Source organism: Hemiscyllium ocellatum, chromosome X (assembly GCF_020745735.1).
Source record: "Hemiscyllium ocellatum isolate sHemOce1 chromosome X, sHemOce1.pat.X.cur, whole genome shotgun sequence".
NCBI lineage: Eukaryota > Metazoa > Chordata > Chondrichthyes > Orectolobiformes > Hemiscylliidae > Hemiscyllium > Hemiscyllium ocellatum.
Genome location: NC_083453.1, coordinates 14,418,050 through 14,439,341, shown reverse-complemented (window position 1 = coordinate 14,439,341; position 21,292 = coordinate 14,418,050). Strand labels below are relative to the sequence as shown.

Below are 21,292 nucleotides of genomic sequence, written 5' to 3'. Positions count from 1 at the left end.
GTATGAATATGTGTGCACGTTGAGTTTAAAGGGCATGATTTGGAGGCGCCGGTGTTGGACTGGGGTGGACAAAGTTAAAAATCACACAACACCAGGTTATAGTCCAACAGATTTATTTGGAAGTACTAGCTTTTGGAGCGACACTCCTTCATCAGGCGGATGAAGGACCACCTGATGAAGAAGAAGCACTTCAAAAGTTAGTGCTTCCAAATAAACCTGTTGGACTATAACCTGTGTTGTGGGATTTAAAGGGGATATAGTTTAAGCTTGTATAATTGTTAGGAACCCGTTTTGCCACGTTAAAGCCTAAATGTGTTCATAATACTTCTTGTGTTTATTGATGAAACTTAGTTGATTTTCTTTTGTCCTTGAGAACTGTAAAGCAAATTAACCACCTTGAACATTCAGTGGGATATTTACACTTCTGGGACGTCTCTTGGAGTAGTAGTGGTTGATGACCAGCTTGATCCTCCCATCAGAGTTGTAACAACCATAATTCTGTGATGGTGCTGCTCCTTTAACAAGGTCATGTTGTCCTTGTTTTTTTTAAAAAGGGGTCATAAAGGCAGAGGTTCCGATATGTCTATGTTTATCTTCTTGTAGAAGGTTTCAAGTGTTTTTTTTAAAACACTGAGGACAGTGCAGGAGAGAGAGAGAGAGAATCTGCACAGTTACCGCCCTTGCTGTTTGAATTCGTGTATCGCTGGACATCGGAGTGCATCTGGGAAAATTAACAAACAGTGAAATTCACAACTAATCTTGGAGGAACTGTTGGGCGCAGTACACAGCACAGAATCAGATAAGTTAATTGTTGTTTTAAGTCTGTCCAAGAGAAAGGCTGCGGTAGTGAATATAGTGGATTCTTTCTTGACTATATGTTTTTGGAGATAAGTCTCTTGGTTAAACTTAAAATATAAGCCATAGCTATTAATTTAACCTGGGGCAGTTTGTAGGATAATAAGACGGTGTTATTTTTTGGGTCTGTAGATTGTGAAGGAGAAAAAATGGCCGTTGCAGTGATACGTACTTCTTGTCAGATGTGGGAGTTTAAAGAGAGTTTAAGGATTACTGTGGATTATATCTGCCATAAATGCGAATCTTATCAGATCAAGTGGATCGGTTGGAGAGACAGATAGAAGCAATGAGGAATTTGCAACAGCAACAGTATGTGATAGATGGCAGTTACAGGAAGGGGGGAAGGTCTCAGATACAGTCACAAAGATGGGTTAACTCCAGGAAGGGTAAGAGAGGTAGGTAATTAGTGCAGGAGTCTTTTGGGATATACCCATTTCATACAGGTATGCTGTTTTGGAATATGTAGGGGGTGATGGATTCTCAGGGGAACATACCACGAACAGCCAAGTTTCTGGTATTGAGACTGGCTCGAATGCAACAAGGGGTATGTCTGCTTCCAAGAGATCAATTGTGTTAGGGGATTCTGTAGTCAGAGGTACAGACAGACGTTTCTGTGGCCAGCAGAGAAAAAGCAGAATGGTGTGTTGTTTCCCTGGTGCCAGGGTCAAGGATGTCTCAGAGAGGGTGCAGAATGTTCTCACAGGGGAGAGGGGCCAGCAAGAGGTCATTGTCCACATTGGAACCAATGACATTGGAAGGGAAAAGGTTGAGATTCTGAAGGAAAATTACAGAGAGTTAGGCAGAAATTTAAAAAGGAGGTCCTCAAAGGTAGTAATATCTGGATTACTCCCAGTGCTACGAGGGCAGGAATAGGAGGATAGAGCAGATGACTGAGGAACTGGTGTATGGGAGAAGGATTCACATTTTTGGATCATTGGAATTTCTTTTGGGGTAGAAATGACCTGTACAAGAAGGACGGATTACACCTAAATTGGAAGGGGACTAATATACTGACAGGGAAATTTGCTACAACTGCTTGGGAGGATTTAAACTAGTAAGGTTGTGGGGGGGTGGGGGGGACCCAGGAAGATAGTGAGGAAAGAGATCAATCTGAGACTGGTACAGTTGAGAACAGAAGTGAATCAAACAGTCAGGGCAGGCAGGGACAAGGTAGGACTAATAAATTAAACTGCATTTATTTCAATGCAAGGGGCCTAACAGGGAAGGCAGATGAACTCAGAGCACGGTTAGGGACTGGGATATCATAGCAATTACGAAACATGGCTCAGGGATGGGCAGGACTGGCAACTTAATGTACCAGGATACAAATGCTACAGGAAGGATAGAAAGGGAGGCAAGCGAGGAGGGGGAGTGGCATTTTTGATAAGGGATAGCATTACAGCTGAGCTGAGGGAGGATATTCCCGGAAATACATCCAGGGAAGTTATTTGGGTGGAACTGAGAAATAAGAAAGGGATGATCACCTTATTGGGATTGTATTATAGGCCCACCAATAGTCAGAGGGAAATTGAGAAACAAACTTGTTAGGAGATCTCAGCTATCTGTAAGAATAATAGGGTAGTTATGGTCGGGGATTTTAACTTTCCAAACATCGACTGGGACTGCCATAGTGTGAAAGGTTTAGATGGAGAGGAATTTCTTAAGTGTGTACAAGACAATTTTCTGATTCAGTATGTGGATGTACCTACTAGAGAAGGTGCAAAACTTGACCTACTCTTGGGAAATAAGGCAGGGCAAGTGACTGAGGTGTCAGTGGGGGAGCACTTTGGGGCCAGTGACCATAATTCTATCCGTTTTAAAACAGTGATGGAAAAGGAGAGACCAGATCGTTGTGCATAGGAAATCATGTCTCACAAACTTGATTGAGTTTTTTGACGGTATTAGGTAAGAACTTTTGAAAGCTGATTGGAGGCAGATGTTCACGGGTAAAGGGACGGCTGGAACATGGGAAGCCCAAAAAATGAGATAACAAGAATCCAGAGAAAGTATATTCCTGTCAGGGTGAAAGGGAAGGCTGGTATGTATAGGGAATGCTGGATGACTAAAGAAACTGAGGGTTTGGTTAAGAAAAAGAAGGAAGCATATGTCAGGTATAGACAGGATAGATCGAGTGAATCCTTAGAAGAGTATAAAGAAAGTAGGAGTATACTTAAGAGGGAAATCAGGAGGGCAAAACAGGGACATGAGATAGCTTTGGCAAATAGAATTAAGGAGAATCCAAAAGGGTTTTACAAATATATTAAGGACAAAAGGGTAACTAGGGAGAGAATGGGGCCCCTCAAAGATCAGCAAGGTGGCCTTTGTGTGGAGCCACAGAAAATGGGGGAGATACTAAATGAATATTTTGCATCAGTATTTACTGTGGAAAAGGATATGGAAGATATAGACCGTAGGGAAATAGATGGTGACAACTTGCAAAATGTCCAGATTACAGAGGAGGAAGTGCTGGACGTCTTGAAACAGGTAAAGGTGGATAAACCCCCACGACCTGATCAGGTGTTCCCAAGAACTCTGTGGGAAGCTAGAGAAGTGATTGCTGGGCCTCTTGCTGAGATAATTGTATCATCAATAGTCACAGGTGAGGTGCCGGAAGATTGGAGGTTGGCAAACGTGGTGCCATTGTTTAAGAAGAACGGTAAAGGCAAGTCAGGGAACTATAGACCAGTGAGCCTGACCTCGGTGGTGGGCAAGTTGTTGGAGGGAATCCTGAAGGACAGGATGTACATGTATTTGGAAAGGCAAGGACTGATTCGGGATAGTCAACATGGCTTTGTGCGTGGGAAATCATGTCTCACAAATCTGATTGAGTTTTTTGAGGAAGTAGCAAAGAAGATTGATGAGGGCAGAGTGATAGATGTCTTCTATATGGACTTCAGTAAGGGGTTCGACAAGGTTCCCCATGGGAGACTGATTAGCAAGGTTAGATCTCATGGAATACAGGGAGAACTAACCATTTGGATACAGAACTGACTCAAAGGTAGAAGACAGAGGGTGGTGGTGGTGGAGGGTTGTTTTTCAGACTGGAGGCCTGTGACCAGTGGAGTGCCACAAGGATCGGTGCTGGGTCCTCTACCTTTTACGTAAATGATTTAAATGCGAGCACAAGAGGTACAGTTAATAAGTTTGCAGATGACACCAAAATTGGAGGTGTAGTGGACAGCGAAGAGGGTTACCTCAGATTACAACAGGATCTGGACCAAATGGGCCAATAGGCTGAGAAGTGGCAGATGGAGTTTAATTCAGATAAATGCGAGGTGCTGCATTTTGGGAAAGCAAATCATTGCAGGACTTATACACTTAATGGTAAGGCCCTCAGGAGTGTTGCTGAACAAAGAGACCTTGGAGTGCAGGTTCATAGCTCCTTGAAAGTGGACACGCAGGTTGATAGGATAGTGAAGAAGGCGTTTGGTATGCTTTCCTTTATTGGTCAGAGTATTGAGTACAGGAGTTGGGACGTCATGTTGCGGCTGTACAGGATATTGGTTCGGCCACTGTTGGAATATTGCGTGCAATTTTGGTCTCCTTCCTATCGGAAAGATGTTGTGAAACTTGAAAGGGTTCAGAAAAGATTTACAAGGATGTTGCCAGGGTTGGAGGATCTGAGCTACAGGGAGAGACTGAACAGGCTGGGGCTGTTTTCCCTGGAGCGTCGAAGGCTGAGGGGTGACCTTATAGAGGTTTACAAAATTATGAGGGGCATGGATAGGATAAATAGACAAAGTATTTTCCCTGGGGTCGGGGAGTCCAGAGCTAGAGGGCATAGGTTTAGGGTGAGAGGAGAAGATATAAAAGAGACCTAAGGGGCAACATTTTCACATAGAGGGTGGTACATGTATGGAATGAGCTGACAGAAGAAGTGGTGGAGGCTGGTAGAATTGCAACATTTAAGAGGCATTTGGATGGGTATATGAATAGAAAGGGTTTGGAGGGATATGGGCCAGGTGCTGGCAGGTGGGATTAGATTGGGTTGGGATATCTGGTTGGCATGGACGGGTTGGACCGAAGGGTCTGTTTCCATGCTGTACATCTCTATAACTCTATGACTTGTACAATGAAAGGGGAGTGGCCAGTTCTCCCAGTTCAGGGTTTGGTTTGGTTCTGGTTTCAACAGTCTGTCTGTTTTTGTTTTCAGCTGCTGGTCATTCCAGGGTGCTGGACCCTAAAGAAACAGCTCCGTGTTGATCCTATCTCTCTCTGCAATCTCTCACCTGTAAGAACCTGTGTTTGATTTTACCTTTTGTTTTGCTAAGGGGGTGTTTATGGGGATGTTGCAAGTATCTGGAACCACATCATTAAGTTGCGTTGGAGTCGATTGGGTTTTCAAATAATTATGTTATTCTAAATTTGGTTTTCTTTTGTTCATGTATAAATAAATTCTGTTTTGTTTAAAACTGAGTAGTTGGGCCACCTGCATCACTCCTGCAATGTCCACTCTGCACCTGCTTAAAACAACAAGAAAGGTTAGGGACTGGGCTACCTTCTTGAAATATTTTGAGGGGCTCTGTCCTGATCCATAACTATTCCCACATATAGAAGAGTTGAATCATGAACTTGACTGTGTTCCAGGCAATGGTATAAATGGGGTGAGTTGGGAAATGGGTTGACATGCATATTTTTGGAATTGTTTTATTTTCTGTTGTATTCTGCATTTTGGGACAAAACTCCTCCTTCTGAACAGGATTCTTAAAGACTCTGGATAATTCCAATACAAAAGAAAACAGTGCAAGCTGGCATAATGGCATGCTCTACACTCCCAGGTCAGGACGTGTTGCGAAGAGATAGAGTATGTGAAGAGGGAATTTATCTTAATGAGTAACTTCAATTGACCAAATATAAATTGAAAAGCCTCGGTGGTCTGAGTCAAAGTGGACCACAAATAGTGGTTGATTATTTTGTGGTTCCATGCTTTATGGAACCCACAGGCTGTGCCCTGGAATCAATGTTTAACATGTCAAATTAGTGATAAACTCAAATTCAGAAGAATGTGAACAATACAGTCAAAACAGTAAATGCTCATCAGAGGACATGGTCATGAAGTATATTGCTCAGGGGAGGCTACATTTTAAGTGTTATATTTAGTTCTGGCCTTGAAACATGAGGGAGACATTCAGATCTTGCGGGCAGTGTAGAAAACAAAGTCATAAGATGGATCCTTGATGTTCAAGATTTGAATATTGAGGAAAAGCTGGAGCAAAAGTGATTTTCATCCTTAATAAGAGGCATCTGAAAGATGGTCTTAAAGAAGTATATTCTGATAGTAACGGGCATGGAATTAGTAGATTTGGAAAATCAAATTTTAAGAGTCAGAAAAGGTGTCTCAGAAGTAATAACATGGAAATTTTAGACTGAAATCGATAAGCACTTCTTCACAAAAAGTGTTCAATATGTGGAATGGACTCAGTAATGGAGGCAAAAATCCTGGAATAATGTAAGATTCACTGAGTATTGCAGTGAAGGAATTTGTCTGTCATTCTGGTTGGTTGGCTGGAAGCTCTAAAATTGGCTGAATAGTTTTCTACATCCAAAATTATCCTATGATCTTGTAAGGGTCAATGTCATAACACTTGAAACATCCTGCAATCCTGATAATCTCACCAGACTTTAGGACTGGGAAGGATTAGCACGAATTGGGATTGTTACGCTGGATCAGATTTTGACATATAATGTGCAGACAGAATCCTAGTGGTTATAATACTGGAAACAGCTAATCGTCCTGTCATGGCAAACTGTGAAATTGAATTTGGTCATTTATGGTCAGGCTTCAGAAAATCACCAGTCCCACACTATATTCACTTGACTCATCATGCCCTCTGAGGAATAGGGATAGACCATAAATCCCACCACATTCCAAGTAAAAAAGGAATTTTTATCTAATATTTAGATAGAGATGAACTTGAATGTTTTTATTCTAAGTTGGAGATATTTACTGGTAAACATGTCATATTATCTTCCCACCATTTTTATTATCACTTTATTTCCCTGTTTTTCTATTTGTGTGTTTAATTTCCCATTGAAAATTTGACTCCACATGCACAGTGAAGGTGCACTCAGAAAATTGCTGGTTTTTCCCCATAATTTGTTTCACTTTACTTCTTCCCACTGATGTTCTCCATTGGAGCATGGAATTAGGCAGTGATTTTTTTTGATGTCCTGAAGTTTTTTTTATTTCAAAAATATACTTTATTCACAAAATAAGTTGATGGTCTGTACAGTTGGTCATGCCATACATACGTAAACATTTACATACAGAGATCAGAATCTATCATTTTTATATACAGGTCTGTACATTTATCAATCATATATCCATATATTTAGCTGAGGCGTCAGCAGAGCCCAAATGATTGCGTGGGCCCCCTGTTCTTCTTAGGCAGGCAGATGTTACACGGTGATCTTTCCCCACCGTGCCTTGGCAGCAGCTGCCCCAAGCATCAGCGTGTCCCTCAACACATAGTCCTGGACCTTGGAATGCAACACTCAGTCGAGGTCAACTCCTTCAGCTGGAAGATCAACAGGTTTCGGACCGCCCAGAGAGCGTCCTTCACCGAGTTGATGATCCTCCAGGCACAGTTGGTGTTCGTCTCAATATGCGTCCTGAATGTCCTTTGATGTCCTGAAGATTCAGTTGTGAACATACTGCTGAAGTGCAAGGCCAGGATGGTCTCAGGTATGACACTCATATACTTGATCTCAGTAGTGGTGACAGAAGGACATTTTAGAAGTGGCCTTGCTAGCTAGAGAGAAGAAATAATAACATACATGCCAAACATCAGCTTTTCCAGGTCATAGGAGTTTGAACAGGACAGCTTGTTAGATTTTCCCACTCGCATCAGGGATTTTTAACCAGTTAGATCATTTGAACAACAGAACTTATGGCTGACAAAACCAATCAGATCAGCCAATTATTTTAAACACTGTTCAGATATCGATCAGATAAATATCCTATGAATATATAAAGCACTCATTGTTATCATTAACTGACCTCAAGGCTTATCATTTTCCAAAGTTTTCAAAAGAGAAATTATCTGAAATGTACAGCAGAGTTGTAAAGACTAATGTTTGGGTGTGACCTTTTATTGAACTCTTGAGGAAATTTTGTTTCAATTATCCTCCTAAAGTGTCTTAAACTAAACCTGATCATTAACCAGTGGCCTGTTGGAAAGTGCGCATGACAACTGATACAGACAACACTGGTGACCACCATAAAGCAATAAACACTGGCAATAGCTGGTGATTCCCACATCCTGTCAATGAAGAAAGGAAAATCAGAGTTTGCTAACATTCATTATCCAAACTCATATATGCAGAATGTCCATTTGGCAAAGTACCAATGGGTTACCAGCATCTAGGGAACCAATGCCTTGCATGATGCAAGAAAGATCAGTTTTTATATATTTTTCCTTATATTCTTTATGGAAATTTGGGTGCTATGCTTCAAACATGTTTGTGTGGGCTTGAAAGCAAAAATTTAACAACTGGTATGTGAATAGGTGTTTGCATTAATTAGGTGTAAGTAAAGGATGGCACACAATCATTAGGAATATGAAACTAAACATTTAGACAAAGGTTAAGAAGTTAGAACAATACAGAATGATTACATTGATATTAGAACAGTTTAACATGATTGAGTCTGTCTGTAGGAAAAGGGTGATTCAAAATGACTCAGCTCTTTGCATTGTTATGATTGTATTCCTAAATGTTGAATGTAATTATGTTACCAAAGATACCAAGGAACAAGTTAAACTCCAAAATCCTCTTAATCTTTGATGGCAAAACTACCTTTTGTCTTATCAAAAACCTGATCAAAATATTAAGTAACTTAACAAAACCTTCAAATTAGTTTGTGCATTCAGTAAAAGACAGGGGAATCTTGAATGAAGCTAAACTTCCAAAGGGTTGGAAAACATGTGCTAGTCTTCTGTACAAATCACAACTTCGTTAATTAAAGGTGGCTGAACAGTCTTGCATTCTTTTCATGGGCTTTAATCTTCCTGATATGCTGCTTATTTTGTGTCAGCACAGTTAAATGATTAAAGCACAAGTTTGTCGGAGACACGGTCATAAACCTGTTTAGCCTTCTGTCTAACAAATTGCATTTACAAGTGGATGGGTTAATTCTACACTGGTAAAGGGGGAGGGGGAAGGGGGGAAACAGCACTGGCATAAAAAACAAAACTACCCACATAATTTGGTTGGTACATAGATGGCAAGTGAAAACTGAAAACGTTCTCTGGCTTACTATTGGAACACAAGAAAGGGCTGGAGGTTGCAGGGATGGCATGGAGTGGCTCTCAGTGGATTCCGTCTTCTTGATGTTCAGTCCCTCAATGAATGCCTTTGAAGGAAGCCTTCCTCCAGAGCCAGCAAACAGACACTCCGCTGTTTGCTTATTGTCCTCCCTGCATGGCAAGCCTATGCCCACTGCTCAGGTAATATCAGCTGTGGTGGGACGAGGCCCTTAACTGGGTAATAATTGACCACTTAAGGGTCTCAAATGGAAGGAGAGAAGGAAGGTCACACACAAGTCTTCTGCCCCAAACTTAACCAGGATAGAGGCAGGAAGGTGGTGAGGTGCCCTACCACCACCAAAACCGACCACCAGGGTGGGCACAGAATTCCATCTGTAGCTACCATTGTAATGTTAAGAAATGGAGTAACCAGACCGTTATTTTAGTGATGCTGATTGAATGATAAGTGTTAAGTGTTGGCCAAGACATCAGAAGAGTTCTCTCAGTCTTATTCAAATCATAGAGAGTGGTTTGTGTTTGGAATGAACTTCCAGAGAAAGTGGTGGATGCAGATACAGTTACAACATTTTAAACACATTTAGGTAAGTATATGAATAAGAAATGTTTGGAGGGATGCGGGCCAAATGCAGGCAGGTGGGACTAGTTTAGTTTGGGAACATGGTTGGCATGGAATGGCTGAGCGAAGGATCTGTTTCTGTGTTGTATGACTCTATATCACTGGATTCTTTGTTTTCACCTCCTGACTTGGAGGCAGGAATAACATCCAATGTATATGTTCTTTTAAGCATCTTCAGAGAGCAAGTATTAAGCAACTGCGCTATCCCATCTCTTGATCTTTGAGCAGAATAGATGCATTCACTGAAATCAGTGAAAGAAGACTTTTGTTTAATTCCAATGAAATATTTCTTTTTTCTTTATTTCCCCTACCCAATCCAATTCATCCTCTTCTCTCCTGGAGGTCCGATCTCATTTTTGGGTGTGGTTCCATAGACTGCACCAGCTGTTCACTCGTTCCTTCCAGTGTCATGCTTAATTTGCAAACTGATATCATAAGTATCAGTCAAGGAGAGGAATTGACAGAGAGAAGGATCATCACAGACAAGCCCAGTCAAGACATATATACCCCATATTCAGAAATAGATACTGTTCAGCAGAGGTCACTGAATAGTGCTCGGGTGCAAGAACTGAATGATTTTCCTTTCTATTGTTCAGGGATGCTGAGACATTTTGCACACTTTTCTCTGTCTAAACAAGGTCAACACGGATGAGAGGTTAACCCTGGAATGTTCCTTGTTTACATTATTTGGCAAAAGCTCTTTTTGGATTGATGTGAAATCCCTTTTCTACTGATATTTTGGGCCATACACTGAAAGGGTCTACATTCCTAAGACTCCGTCATTGTCACATGTTGAGGTGTATACCTCAGGGCCTTTAATGTCTTTCCCTTCAACCTTTCCTTCACTGGCTATTGGGAAGTGTTTGTTTTTCAGTTTATTTTTCCCCAAAGAGGAAACTTAAATTGGGGAATCGGCAACACAAAGGCAGGTGTGAACCTGAGTCTCCTAATTTGCTACCAAGCATCAGTGCCTGTAAAGATGAACAAATCAGCATTTGCACATTGCAAGTACTTGGATCCTGCAAGGACTGAGTGTTCTTTGCAGCATTCAAAATAAATACACCTATCACATAGCATCGTGAAACATATTTCTGCCTGTACTTATCCCATGCATATGGTCACCTTGTGTGCGCTACCCTTGAGTGTACTGGCTATGTAGTACTGATTTTGTGCACACTGACCAGTGTATTAATTTGAATAATTACAAAATAAATCAGCACAGAATCAAACATAGTCTTGCTTTTTACAGGAAGGAACACATCAGACTATACCATCAGATGTCATGAACAATCGGCAGCACGGTGGCTCAGCGGTTAGTATTGCTGCCTCACAGCGTTAGGTGTATTAGTTAGGGGAAATGTAGAGTAATATGGTAGGGGAATGGGTCTGGGTAGATTTTTCGAACGGGCAGTGTGGACTTGTTGGGCCAAATGGCCTGTTCCCACACTGTAGGGATTCAGTGATTCTATGAATGAAACTGGGAGGACAAGGCCAAGCATGCTAAAACTGCAAACTGCTGCTAACCATCGGTCATCCCCCAACCTGACACTGTTCCCTGCCTTCTGATCACTTCCTCACAATTTCCACCCTCTTATTTATACCATCCTGATTATCATCTCTCCCAAATGCGCTTTTTTCCTTGATCTCCGGAAGAGGACAATGGGTTTAGTTTTATATTGGGAGAAAGTGAGGACTGCAGATGCTGGAGATCAGAGTCGAGAATGTGGTGCTGGAAAAGCACAGCAGGTCAGGCAGTATCTGAGGAGCAGGAGAATTGATGTTTCGAGCATAAGCCCTTCATCAGGAATGAGGGGCTCTTGCCAAAATGTCTATTCTTCTGCTACTCGGATGCTGCCTGACCTGCTGCGCTTTTCCAGCACCACACTCTTGACTTAGTTTTGTATTGGTCTACCAAACAATGGGCCAAATGGCCTCTTTCTGCATTGTCAACATCAATCGTTCTATGAACTAAAGAAAATGAGAGAAGCATGCAGACGGAGAAAGTGAGACAGGATCAAAAAGAAAGAGAAAGAAAAGAGAACATTGACAGGCAAAGAGAACAGAATTCAGACAAAAGAAGAGACACAAAGAAAAACCTGCACAAGAACACAAAATTGCTATAACATCATATTATTGAGCACTAGGAATGTTAAAGGATGATTGAAGCTGTGCAGCATGTAAAATGATTGACTGTGTACGATTTGATGAAATCGCATCTCTTAAAGACAATCTTAAAATGACTGTGCCTGGAGACAAGTATTCAGTACCAGTACTATTTATCCATCAGCTTTCAAAAGGTTAAATTTAATACAGTTTGCTTCACTGATGTCACAAGTAGGCTGGCTTTGCATTCATTTGATGGTTTTGCCTTCCTTAAAAGTAGCTTCTATATAAGATTCAATCTCTTCGTCTCTGAAGTTTGTGAAATGAAGAAGGAAGAAAAAATGCGGAACGATTTGCAGTTGCTCTTGATTTTTATCATTTGTGCTGCTCCTATGGTTGCCAGCTGTAAGTTCAATGTGCTTAAATAGAATTAATACCTTTCACATTTAACAGTGTGACTTGTTATAGCTTCTGTGGTAGAGGATATTCCTATCTGCATTGCTAATTGTATGACATTGGGGAATTCTGAAACTCCTGTTTTCCTCCGAGGCAATAGAACACTTCTACATTGCTGAATGAAATCTGTTTTCAGGTTTAATAAATAATTACAATGCAAGTTCTTTTCAATACAATGTTTATTCAAAAAATTAAGTATTACACGTATAAAAATTGTATTTTTTCCAAACCAGACTTGGAATATACTCATGTTTTTACATATCTTAGGTGGTTTAAGAATGCTTTTAGGATTTAAATGATTACTGATATTATTACTTTTTTTTCAGCTCGGGATGTTCCTCCCTCCTGTTATATAATTGTCACTAGACTTGCAACATGATTTGGCAGGTATCAGCATTTTTAACAGCCTGGAGGTGTTGGTACTGTACTTTATTTAAACTGTTAGTTTCACAGCTCGAACTGCTACTGTCAGTTGAATTGTTGCAGTGTAAATGAGCTACAAGTCAGATGACACTTAATTTCCAAATATAAGTTTCTGGGATTTTAGACTTGTGGTCCCAAGGTTTAGAATTCATTTGGTAAGTCTTTTCCACAACCACTAACTAAGGATGACATTCACCCTCTAATGCCCCAGGCTGATACAAAATCCTATTTCTTATAAGCCATCACAATTTAGTAGAAATTTCTTTGCCAGTATTTTAAACTCCCAAGAAATAAAGACGGCAGGGCTAAAGAAACTTAATGATGTTCAAACCCAAACTGTCAGTTTGTGACAAAGAAAGATGGATTTATATTTTGCCTTTCATCCCTCCATGGTCTCACCTCTCCCAACACTCTAATCTTCTCCAACCCTCCCATAACTTTGTGTTTCCCCAACTCCAGTCTCTTGTGCTTCCCCCATATCCCTGTGCCAATAATTAACATCTGTACTATTAACTATCCAGGCCCTCAACTCTGGTAATCCCCCCATATTTAAAAAGTTGCCAAATTTGCAGATAACACAAAAATAGGTAGGAAGGCAAGGGTGAGGATGACATAAAGAGTCCACAGCGGGCAAAATCTTGGCAGATGGAAAATAATGTGGGAAAATGTGAGGTTATAATGGAGTTGAATAATATTTAAATGGAGCAAGACTGCAGAGAGCTACAGAACAAAAGAATTTATGCGTCCTAATCACAAACAGCTAGCAGTGGGTACTGGGGAAGGCAAATGGAATGTTCACCTTTATTTCATTGGGAATGGAGTATAAAAATAGGGAGGTTTTGTTAAAACCAGGCAAGGCACTAGTCAGACCACAGCTGGAATACTGTGACCAGTTTTGGGCACCTTATCTAAGGAAAGATGTATTCACATTGGAGGCAGTCCAGAGAAGGTTCACCAGGCTGATACCAGCTATGGAGGGAACGTTTTACAAGGAAGAATGAGAGGTGACCTTATTGAAACATACAAAATTCTTAGTGGACTTCACAGGATAGATACAGAATATTTCCCCTTGTGGGAGAGTCTAGGACCAGAGGGCATTACCTCAGAATAAGGCGTCACACATTTAAGGAACAGGAGATTCGACGTTTCGGGCATAAGCCCTTCTTCAGGAAGGGCTTATGCCCGAAACGTCGAATTTCCTGTTCCTTGGATGCTGCCTGACCTGCTGCGCTTTTCCAGCAACACATTTTCAGCTCTGATCTCCAGCATCTGCAGACCTCACTTTCTCCTCGTCACACATTTAAGACCAAGATGAGGAGGAATTTCTTCTCTCAGAGGGTTGTGAATCTGTGGAATTCTTGAACAACCAAGGGCTGGAAAATATATTTAAAGCTGAAATGGACAGAATTTTAATCAGTAAGGTAATGAAGGGTTATAGGAAAAGGCAGGAAAGTGGAGCTGAGGATTATCAGATCAGGCATGATCTCATTGAACAGTGAAGCAGACTCAATGGGCTGAATGGCTGCTTCTACTTCTATGTCTTATGTCTCAGGACATCACAAAACACTTCACAGGTGACTAAGTAGTTTTAAAGTCTACTCACCGCTGTATTACAGGAAATATCAAGGGATCACAGTAAATCTAACATTTTACACATCAGATGTTTGTGCTTCTGTGTCAATTAAACTAATGAAAGTCCCTGATTTTCCTTTGCTCCAGTACAGTTTGCTTTTCGGTTGCAGTAGAAAACATGGTTAAATTCAATTAGATGTAGCAAGCCTATTACTTTGCCAAAAAGGACAAGCTGACTAAGTTAGCCCTTCACATCAGGACCACGGAGGCAAGCACCATGATGAAGACTTCTTAGAAAAAAAGTCTCAGTCATAAAGCATCTAATGGCTTGATGTGGGGTAAAAAAGAACAAGAAAGTAATTGACACTGATTAAAAAGCCTGATGCTACATACTTGTTTTCTTATGTTTAATCGCAGGATTTCTTTGTCTTGTTCTGTAGATTAATGCAATCTTGTTATTGTGTTGCCAGTCTTACCAGACCATAGGGGCTGGTCTCATTAGAGAGATTAGGTGGTGATTTAATCTGAGGGCCACCAGACCTCAGGCAAGGGAAGAGATTGAGAGGGAAAGTCCTTCATGGTAACCTCAAACCAATGATGGGAATTGAAGCCATGCTGTTGGCATCACACTGCTCTGTCAACCAACAATCCAGCCAACTCAGTTAAACTGATTCCCCAATCCCAATACAGTGTACAAAAGAAGGGTAAGGTGCAGGTTTTGTTTCTCCTGGCTTTGGTGTTAACACAATGTTATTTCCTCTATTTACTCTTTGTAGTGAAGTCCTAAACACTAATACCAAAACCCTGCTCAGCATTTCACGAAATACCATCAGAGAATCTTTCTGATGTCAATGACTTGCTGTGCTATGGTTGGTGTTAAGGTAACTTCTGTATCCACGGGGAGTGTGAAAGTCACTCTTAAGTTTATTTAGTCCAATATCTAGTCGTTTACACTGTGGAATTATTAAAGGTTGTGTGTGTAGTGAGAGAGAGTGTGTGTCATTTTCTTGTCCTCTCTCTTGTTTCCTTTTTCTCTTTTCCCCTCTTCCCCCTGTTTTTAGCCTTCTACCATTCTGCTTGGCCTCTATTTTTCCTTGATTTTTCTCTTCTTTTTACACCTTCCTTTCCCTCCCTCCATTCCCCTGATTTCTCTCATCTTTTTATCTCCCTTCTTCCTCTCAGTCTCCCCATGCTTTTTTCACCATCACCCCCATCCTTTACCCCTTGCTCATCCTTTTGCATTGTTCTTTCCCCTCTCTTCCTCCCTTTATCCTTCCAAAGTCTTTGACGATTAATCTGTTTTCAGATCTTCCTCTTCGTGATTTTCTTCCATCTCCTGAAGGATAGTGGACTCGATGGGCCGAATGGCCTTACTTCCACTCCTATGTCTTATGATCTTGCTGGCTTTGCTTCAATACCTGTCTGCAATCAATTCAAATGTCAATTGTTAAATGTGAAAGTATTTGGCAGGGATTTTGGGGAAGGAGGGGAGAGGATGGTAAGTGAGATAAGTCGGAGTTAAACCCAATCTGCCAATGTGCACAAACATAGCTAGATGAGGGAAGAAGACCTCCAGTAAATGCAAAATACAGCAGATACTGGAAATATGAAATGCAAAAACAATATTCGAAGGAACTCAACAGATCTAGCAGCATCTGTGGAGGGAGAAAAAACAGAGCTAACATTTCGAGTCTGGTATGGACTCTCTGTAGTGTGGACTTGAGACGTTAACTCTGTTTCTTTCTTCTCAGATACTGCCAGAGAATACCTCCAGGGTCACTGAGGCTTGTAGTGTGTCTATTGCCATCCTGGTTGAAATCAGATTACTCAACAGCGATCTAATCTGAGACCTTGTTTGTATGAATCTCAGTGCCACACTTGGCTGTGAATTTTATGTAACTTGGAAGACCCCATATTCATTCAACTTATTTCCAGAAATATTGACCTTTAAAGAGTTAAAGAATCAAAGAGTTTGGATTTAATTAATTAATCATACTAAATATCCTGCAAGTTTGCAATGCTGTTAATAGTTTAAAAAAAAGGAAACTCATTGCGATGAAGTGAAGTGATAATTGGATACAGTGTCAGAAACTACCATTAGCGCATTAGAAATGTGTACAAAGAATTGAGCCAACATCAGCACATATTAGTAAAGTGCAGAAAGTCTTCAGAACTTTCTCGAAAAATATAATAGGTATGAAAGTCCATATTTAGTCAAGTGCTCTAATATCCGTTCATTTGGAGGTATGGGGAAAGATATACCATTTTTAAGGGGACAGTAAATGATGTCAAATTCACATTCAGTTGATGCATGACCAGTTAAATCTTTCTCATTCCTTAGTGAAATAGCCCCATTGTCACTTATAAAACATTGAGTTCAAAATAGCTCAGGTGACCAAACTAATTCAGTTTTGTCAACAGGCCAGCTATGTTACCATTGCAGATTTAGAGACTTCCAGCTGAAATGCCTTAAAACCACGTTAAAATGGCTTGGAGATTTAAAGTTATGACTCAGTAATAAACTGAACTGATTGCAAAGCAGCAACATTCCCTAATACAATGTGCTGCCAAAGATTATTCTTCAATCGGCACCTTTAAGAATTAATTATCTGGTAGTTTATTTTATTGTTATTTGAAGGAGCTTGCTGTACATGAACACTCCTAAAGTTACAGTTGTGACTAGACTTCAAAACTATCTCCTTTCCTGTGAAGCACTTTGCGGTCACAAACGATGTTGTATGTATTCTTTTCCTTCTTCTTTCTTTCTCATCCCAAATGTTGGCTTCCTGAGGACACCAATGTGCACAATGTATCTATTGTCTGCTGGGATATAGAAGAATGTGTAGTGTCATCAGTCCGTCACCTATATTTCCACGAAGCCAGCTATCCTTTATTCCTCCTCCTTCAGAGTTCAGACACATTGAAATGAAATGATAAAGTGCCCTGGCCCAAAGCGTCGATTCTCCTGCTCCTCAGAAGCTGCCTGACCTGCTGTGCTTTTCCAGCAACACACTCTCAACTCTGATCTCCAGCATCTGCAGACCTCACTTTCTCCACATTGAAATGAAAGCATTGGGAACCCTGGCTGGACTGTAGGATTTTGATGTGCATTATTTTCCAACTTTGGTTGCCAGCCGTTTACACTTTGGTGGAATAGTAAAGAGATCATGCAACTTTAAAGCACCTTTCACATCCTTAGAATGCCTTGAGCCAATGATTCACTTTTGAAGGGTTGTTACACAGGTAAATGAAGCAAATTATAGTCCACAAAAGGCATGATATGAATGAGGTTTTTTTTGTAATTAACAAAAACAGAAATAGCTGGAAAAGCTCAGCAGGTCTGGCAGCATCTGGGGACAGAAATCAGAGTTAATGTTTCAGGTCCAGTAACACTTCCTCAGGACTGATGGTAGAGAGGAAAATGTTGGTTTTCATAAAGAAGATAGGGGGTAAGGAGTAAATGATAGGTGGAGATAGAGCCCAAAGAGGGAAAAGAACATTTGGACAGACAAAGGAATGGATAATGGTCAGTCAAGGAGAATGAATGGTAGACAAGCAGGAGGCTGGAAGAACACAGCAAGCCAGGCAGCATCAGGAGGTGGAGAAGTCAACATTTTGGGTGTAACCCTTCTACAAATGGGACTATTAATGGCTAACAATGGGCTGTGTGTAATAGAAGACCTTCTGAATAACAAGACCTGGTATATTGGGGTTGGGTTAAGGACAAGGACATGGGAGAAGGTGCCTCAAGTCCTTAAATTGTTGAATTCAATATTGAGCCCCGAAGGCTGGAGCGTTCCCAAGTGGAAAATGAGGTGCTCTTCTTCCAAGTTGCACTGAGCTTCACTGGAGCACCACAGCAAGCCTGAGACAGAGTCAGGGAACAGGGCGGTGTGTTGAAATGGTAGGCAACTGGAAGCTCAAGGTCTTTTTTACAGGCAGAACTTAGATGTTCTGTGAAGTGGTCACCCAGTCTATGCTTCGTTTCCCCAATGTAGAGGAGGGCATATTGTGAGCAGCGAATGCAGTAGACTAGATTGTGAGAAGTGCAGGTAAAGCGCTGCTTCACCTGGAAGATATGTTTTGGCCCTTGTATACTGAGAAGGGAGGAGGTAAGTGGGCAGATGTTATACCTTTGGTGGTTGCAGGGGAAGGTGCTGTGGGGCAGTGGGGGGATTGTTGGGAGTGAAGGAAGAGCGGACCAGGGCGTCCTGGAGGGAATGGTCTCTGTGGAAGGCAGATAAGGGAAGGGAGGGGAATATGTTTCTGGTGGTGGCATCTCACTAGAGGTGGTGGAAATGGTGGCTGATGATCTGGATGCGGATGTTGGTGGAATGGTAGGTAAGGACGAGGGGAACCCTATTCCTGTTGCAGGAGGGAAGAGAGGGGGTGAGGACGGAAGATGTGTCAGACCTGGTTAAGGGCCCTATCAACATCAGTGCTGGGGAATCCTCGGTTGAAGAAGGCGGTGGACATTTCAGAGGCTCCCTTGTTGAAGCTGGCCTCAGTGGAACAGATGCGACAGAAGTGGAGGAACTGGGAGAATGGAATGGAGTCTTTACAAGAAGCAGGGTGTGAGGATGTAGAGTCCAGGTAACTGTGGGAGTCGGCGGGCTTATAGTGGATATTAATGACCAGTCTATCGCTAGAAATGGAAACAGAGATGTTGAGGAAGTGAAGGGAGGAGTCAGAGATCGACCAAGTGAAAGAGAAAGACCAGGAGTGGAAATTGGAAGCGAAATCGATGAACATTTCAAATTCCAGATGAGAGAGGGAAGCAGCACTGATGATATCATCGATATATTGGAGAAAGAGTTATGGGTAGGACTGGAATAATGAATGTTCCACATACTCCCACAGAGAGACAGGCATAACTGGGGCCCATGCAGGTACCCATGGCCACCCCTCTGACCTGAAGGAAATGAGAGGAATTAAAAGAGGAGGGTGGTGGTGGGTGGCGACGGTTCAGGCCTTTGTTCCAGGAAGAAGCAGAGAGCGTTGAGACCACCTTGGTGGGGGATGGATGTATAAAAGGCATTGCATGTCCATGGTAAAAAGAAGGCAGCTGGAGCCTGCAAACAGGAAATTCTGAAACTGGCATAAAGTGTCAGAGGAATTATGGATGTACATGGGCAGGGACTGAACCAAGGGAGAAAAGACTGAGTCAAAATAGGAAGAGATGAGTTCTTTGTGGCAGGAGCAGGCTGAAACAATGTGGATTGTCAGAAGGAGGTAGAGCAAGCTGTCCTGGGTTGGGGGACTACTAGGTAGGGGGACTATTAGCTTGGAGGCCATGAGGGGGGAGTGCCAGATGAAATGAGGTCAGTGACTGTAGCTGGTACAATGGCCTGATGTGCCATGGTGGGGTCATGGTCCAGGGAAGATAGGAGGTCTCTGAGAGCTGGCATTCAGCCTCTGCAACATAGAGGCTACAACAACACCACCTTTATCAGCAGGCTTAATAACAAAGTCGGGGTTGGATCTAAGCACGTGGAGTGCAGTCAGTTTGGAGGGAGATAGGTTGGATTGGGTGAGGGGGGGTCAGACAAATTGAGGCGACCAACGTCATGTCGACAGTGGCTGGTAATCGTATTTAGAACAAAGAACAAAGAAAATTTACAACCCAGGAACAAACCCTTCGGCCCTCCAAGCCTGAGCCGATCCAAATATACTGTCTAAACCTGTCAGTCAATTCCTAAGCATTTGTATCCCTTTGCTCCCCACCTACTCATTCATTTGTCCGGACGCATCTTAAATGAAGCTACCGTGCCTGTCTCTACCACCTCTGCTGGCAACGCGTTCCAAATGCTCACCACCCTCTGTGTGAAGTACTTACCACGTGTATCCCCCTTAAACTTGCCACCTCTCACCTTGAAAGCGTGACCTCTCGTTATTGAATCCTTCACCCTGGGAAAAAGCTTGTCTCTATCCACCCTGTCTATACCCTTCATGATTTTGTAAACCTCAATCAGGTCCCCCCTCAATCTCCTTTTTTCTAATGAAAATAAACCTAACCTACTCAACCTTTCTTCATAGCTAGCACCTTCCATACCAGGCAACATCCTCGTAAACCTTCTCTGTACCCTCTCCAAAGCGTCCACATCCTTTTGGTAATGTGGCGACCAGGACTGTACACAGTATTCTAAATGCAGCCGAACCAATGTCCTGTACAATTTTAACATGACTTGCCAGCTCTTATACTCAATATCCTGTCCAATGAAGGCAAGCATACTATATGCCTTATGACCACTGTATCCACCTGTGCAGCAACCTTTAGGGTACAATGGACCTGCACTCCCAGATCTTTCTGCCCATCAACCTTTCCCAAGGCTCTTCCATTCATTGTATAAATCGCTCTAGAATTAGTCTTGCCTAAATGCATCACCTCACATTTGTCTGGATTGAAAACCATCTGCCACTTTTCCGCCCAACTCTCCAGTCTATCTATATCCTCCTGTATTCTCTGACAGTTCCTTATGCTTTCTGCTACTCCACCAATCTTTGTGTCATCTGCAAGCTTGCTGATCATACCAACAGTGCCCTCTTCTAGATCATTTATGTACATTACAAACAACAGTGGCCCAACACTGATCCCTGTGGAACACCACTGGTTACCTTTCTCCATTTCAAGAAACTTCCTTCAACTACTACTCTCTGTCTCCTGTTGCTCAACCAGTTCTTTATCAACCTAGCTAGAACACCCCTGCACACCATATGACTTCACTTTCTCCATTAGCTTACCATGGGGAACCTTATCAAATGCCTTACTAAAGTCCATGTATATGACATCAACAGCCCTTCCTTCATCTAACAACTTGGTTACTTCCTCGAAAAACTCTATCAAGTTGGTAAGGCACGATATCCCCCTCACAAAACCATGTTGCCTATCACTGATAAGCCCATTCTTTCCTAATTATAAATAGATCCTATCTCTCAGTACCTTCTCCAGCAACTTTCCTACCACTGACGTCAGGTTCACTGGTCTGTAGTTACCCAGAAT

General features: G+C 41.9%; 1 protein-coding gene across 2 annotated transcripts in view; it reads left to right on the top strand.

Annotated features, from left to right (window-relative positions):
- Nucleotides 1-12,171: 12,171 nt before the first annotated feature.
- pmela (premelanosome protein a) overlaps nt 12,172-21,292 on the top strand; it is a 35,425-nt gene continuing 26,304 nt past the window's right edge. For both annotated transcript variants that reach the window (XM_060820932.1, XM_060820931.1), the window contains exon 1: nt 12,172-12,246. In XM_060820932.1, coding sequence (XP_060676915.1) covers nt 12,183-12,246 — 64 coding nt within the window. In that variant the 5' untranslated portion in view covers nt 12,172-12,182. The remainder of the gene's footprint in view (nt 12,247-21,292) is intronic.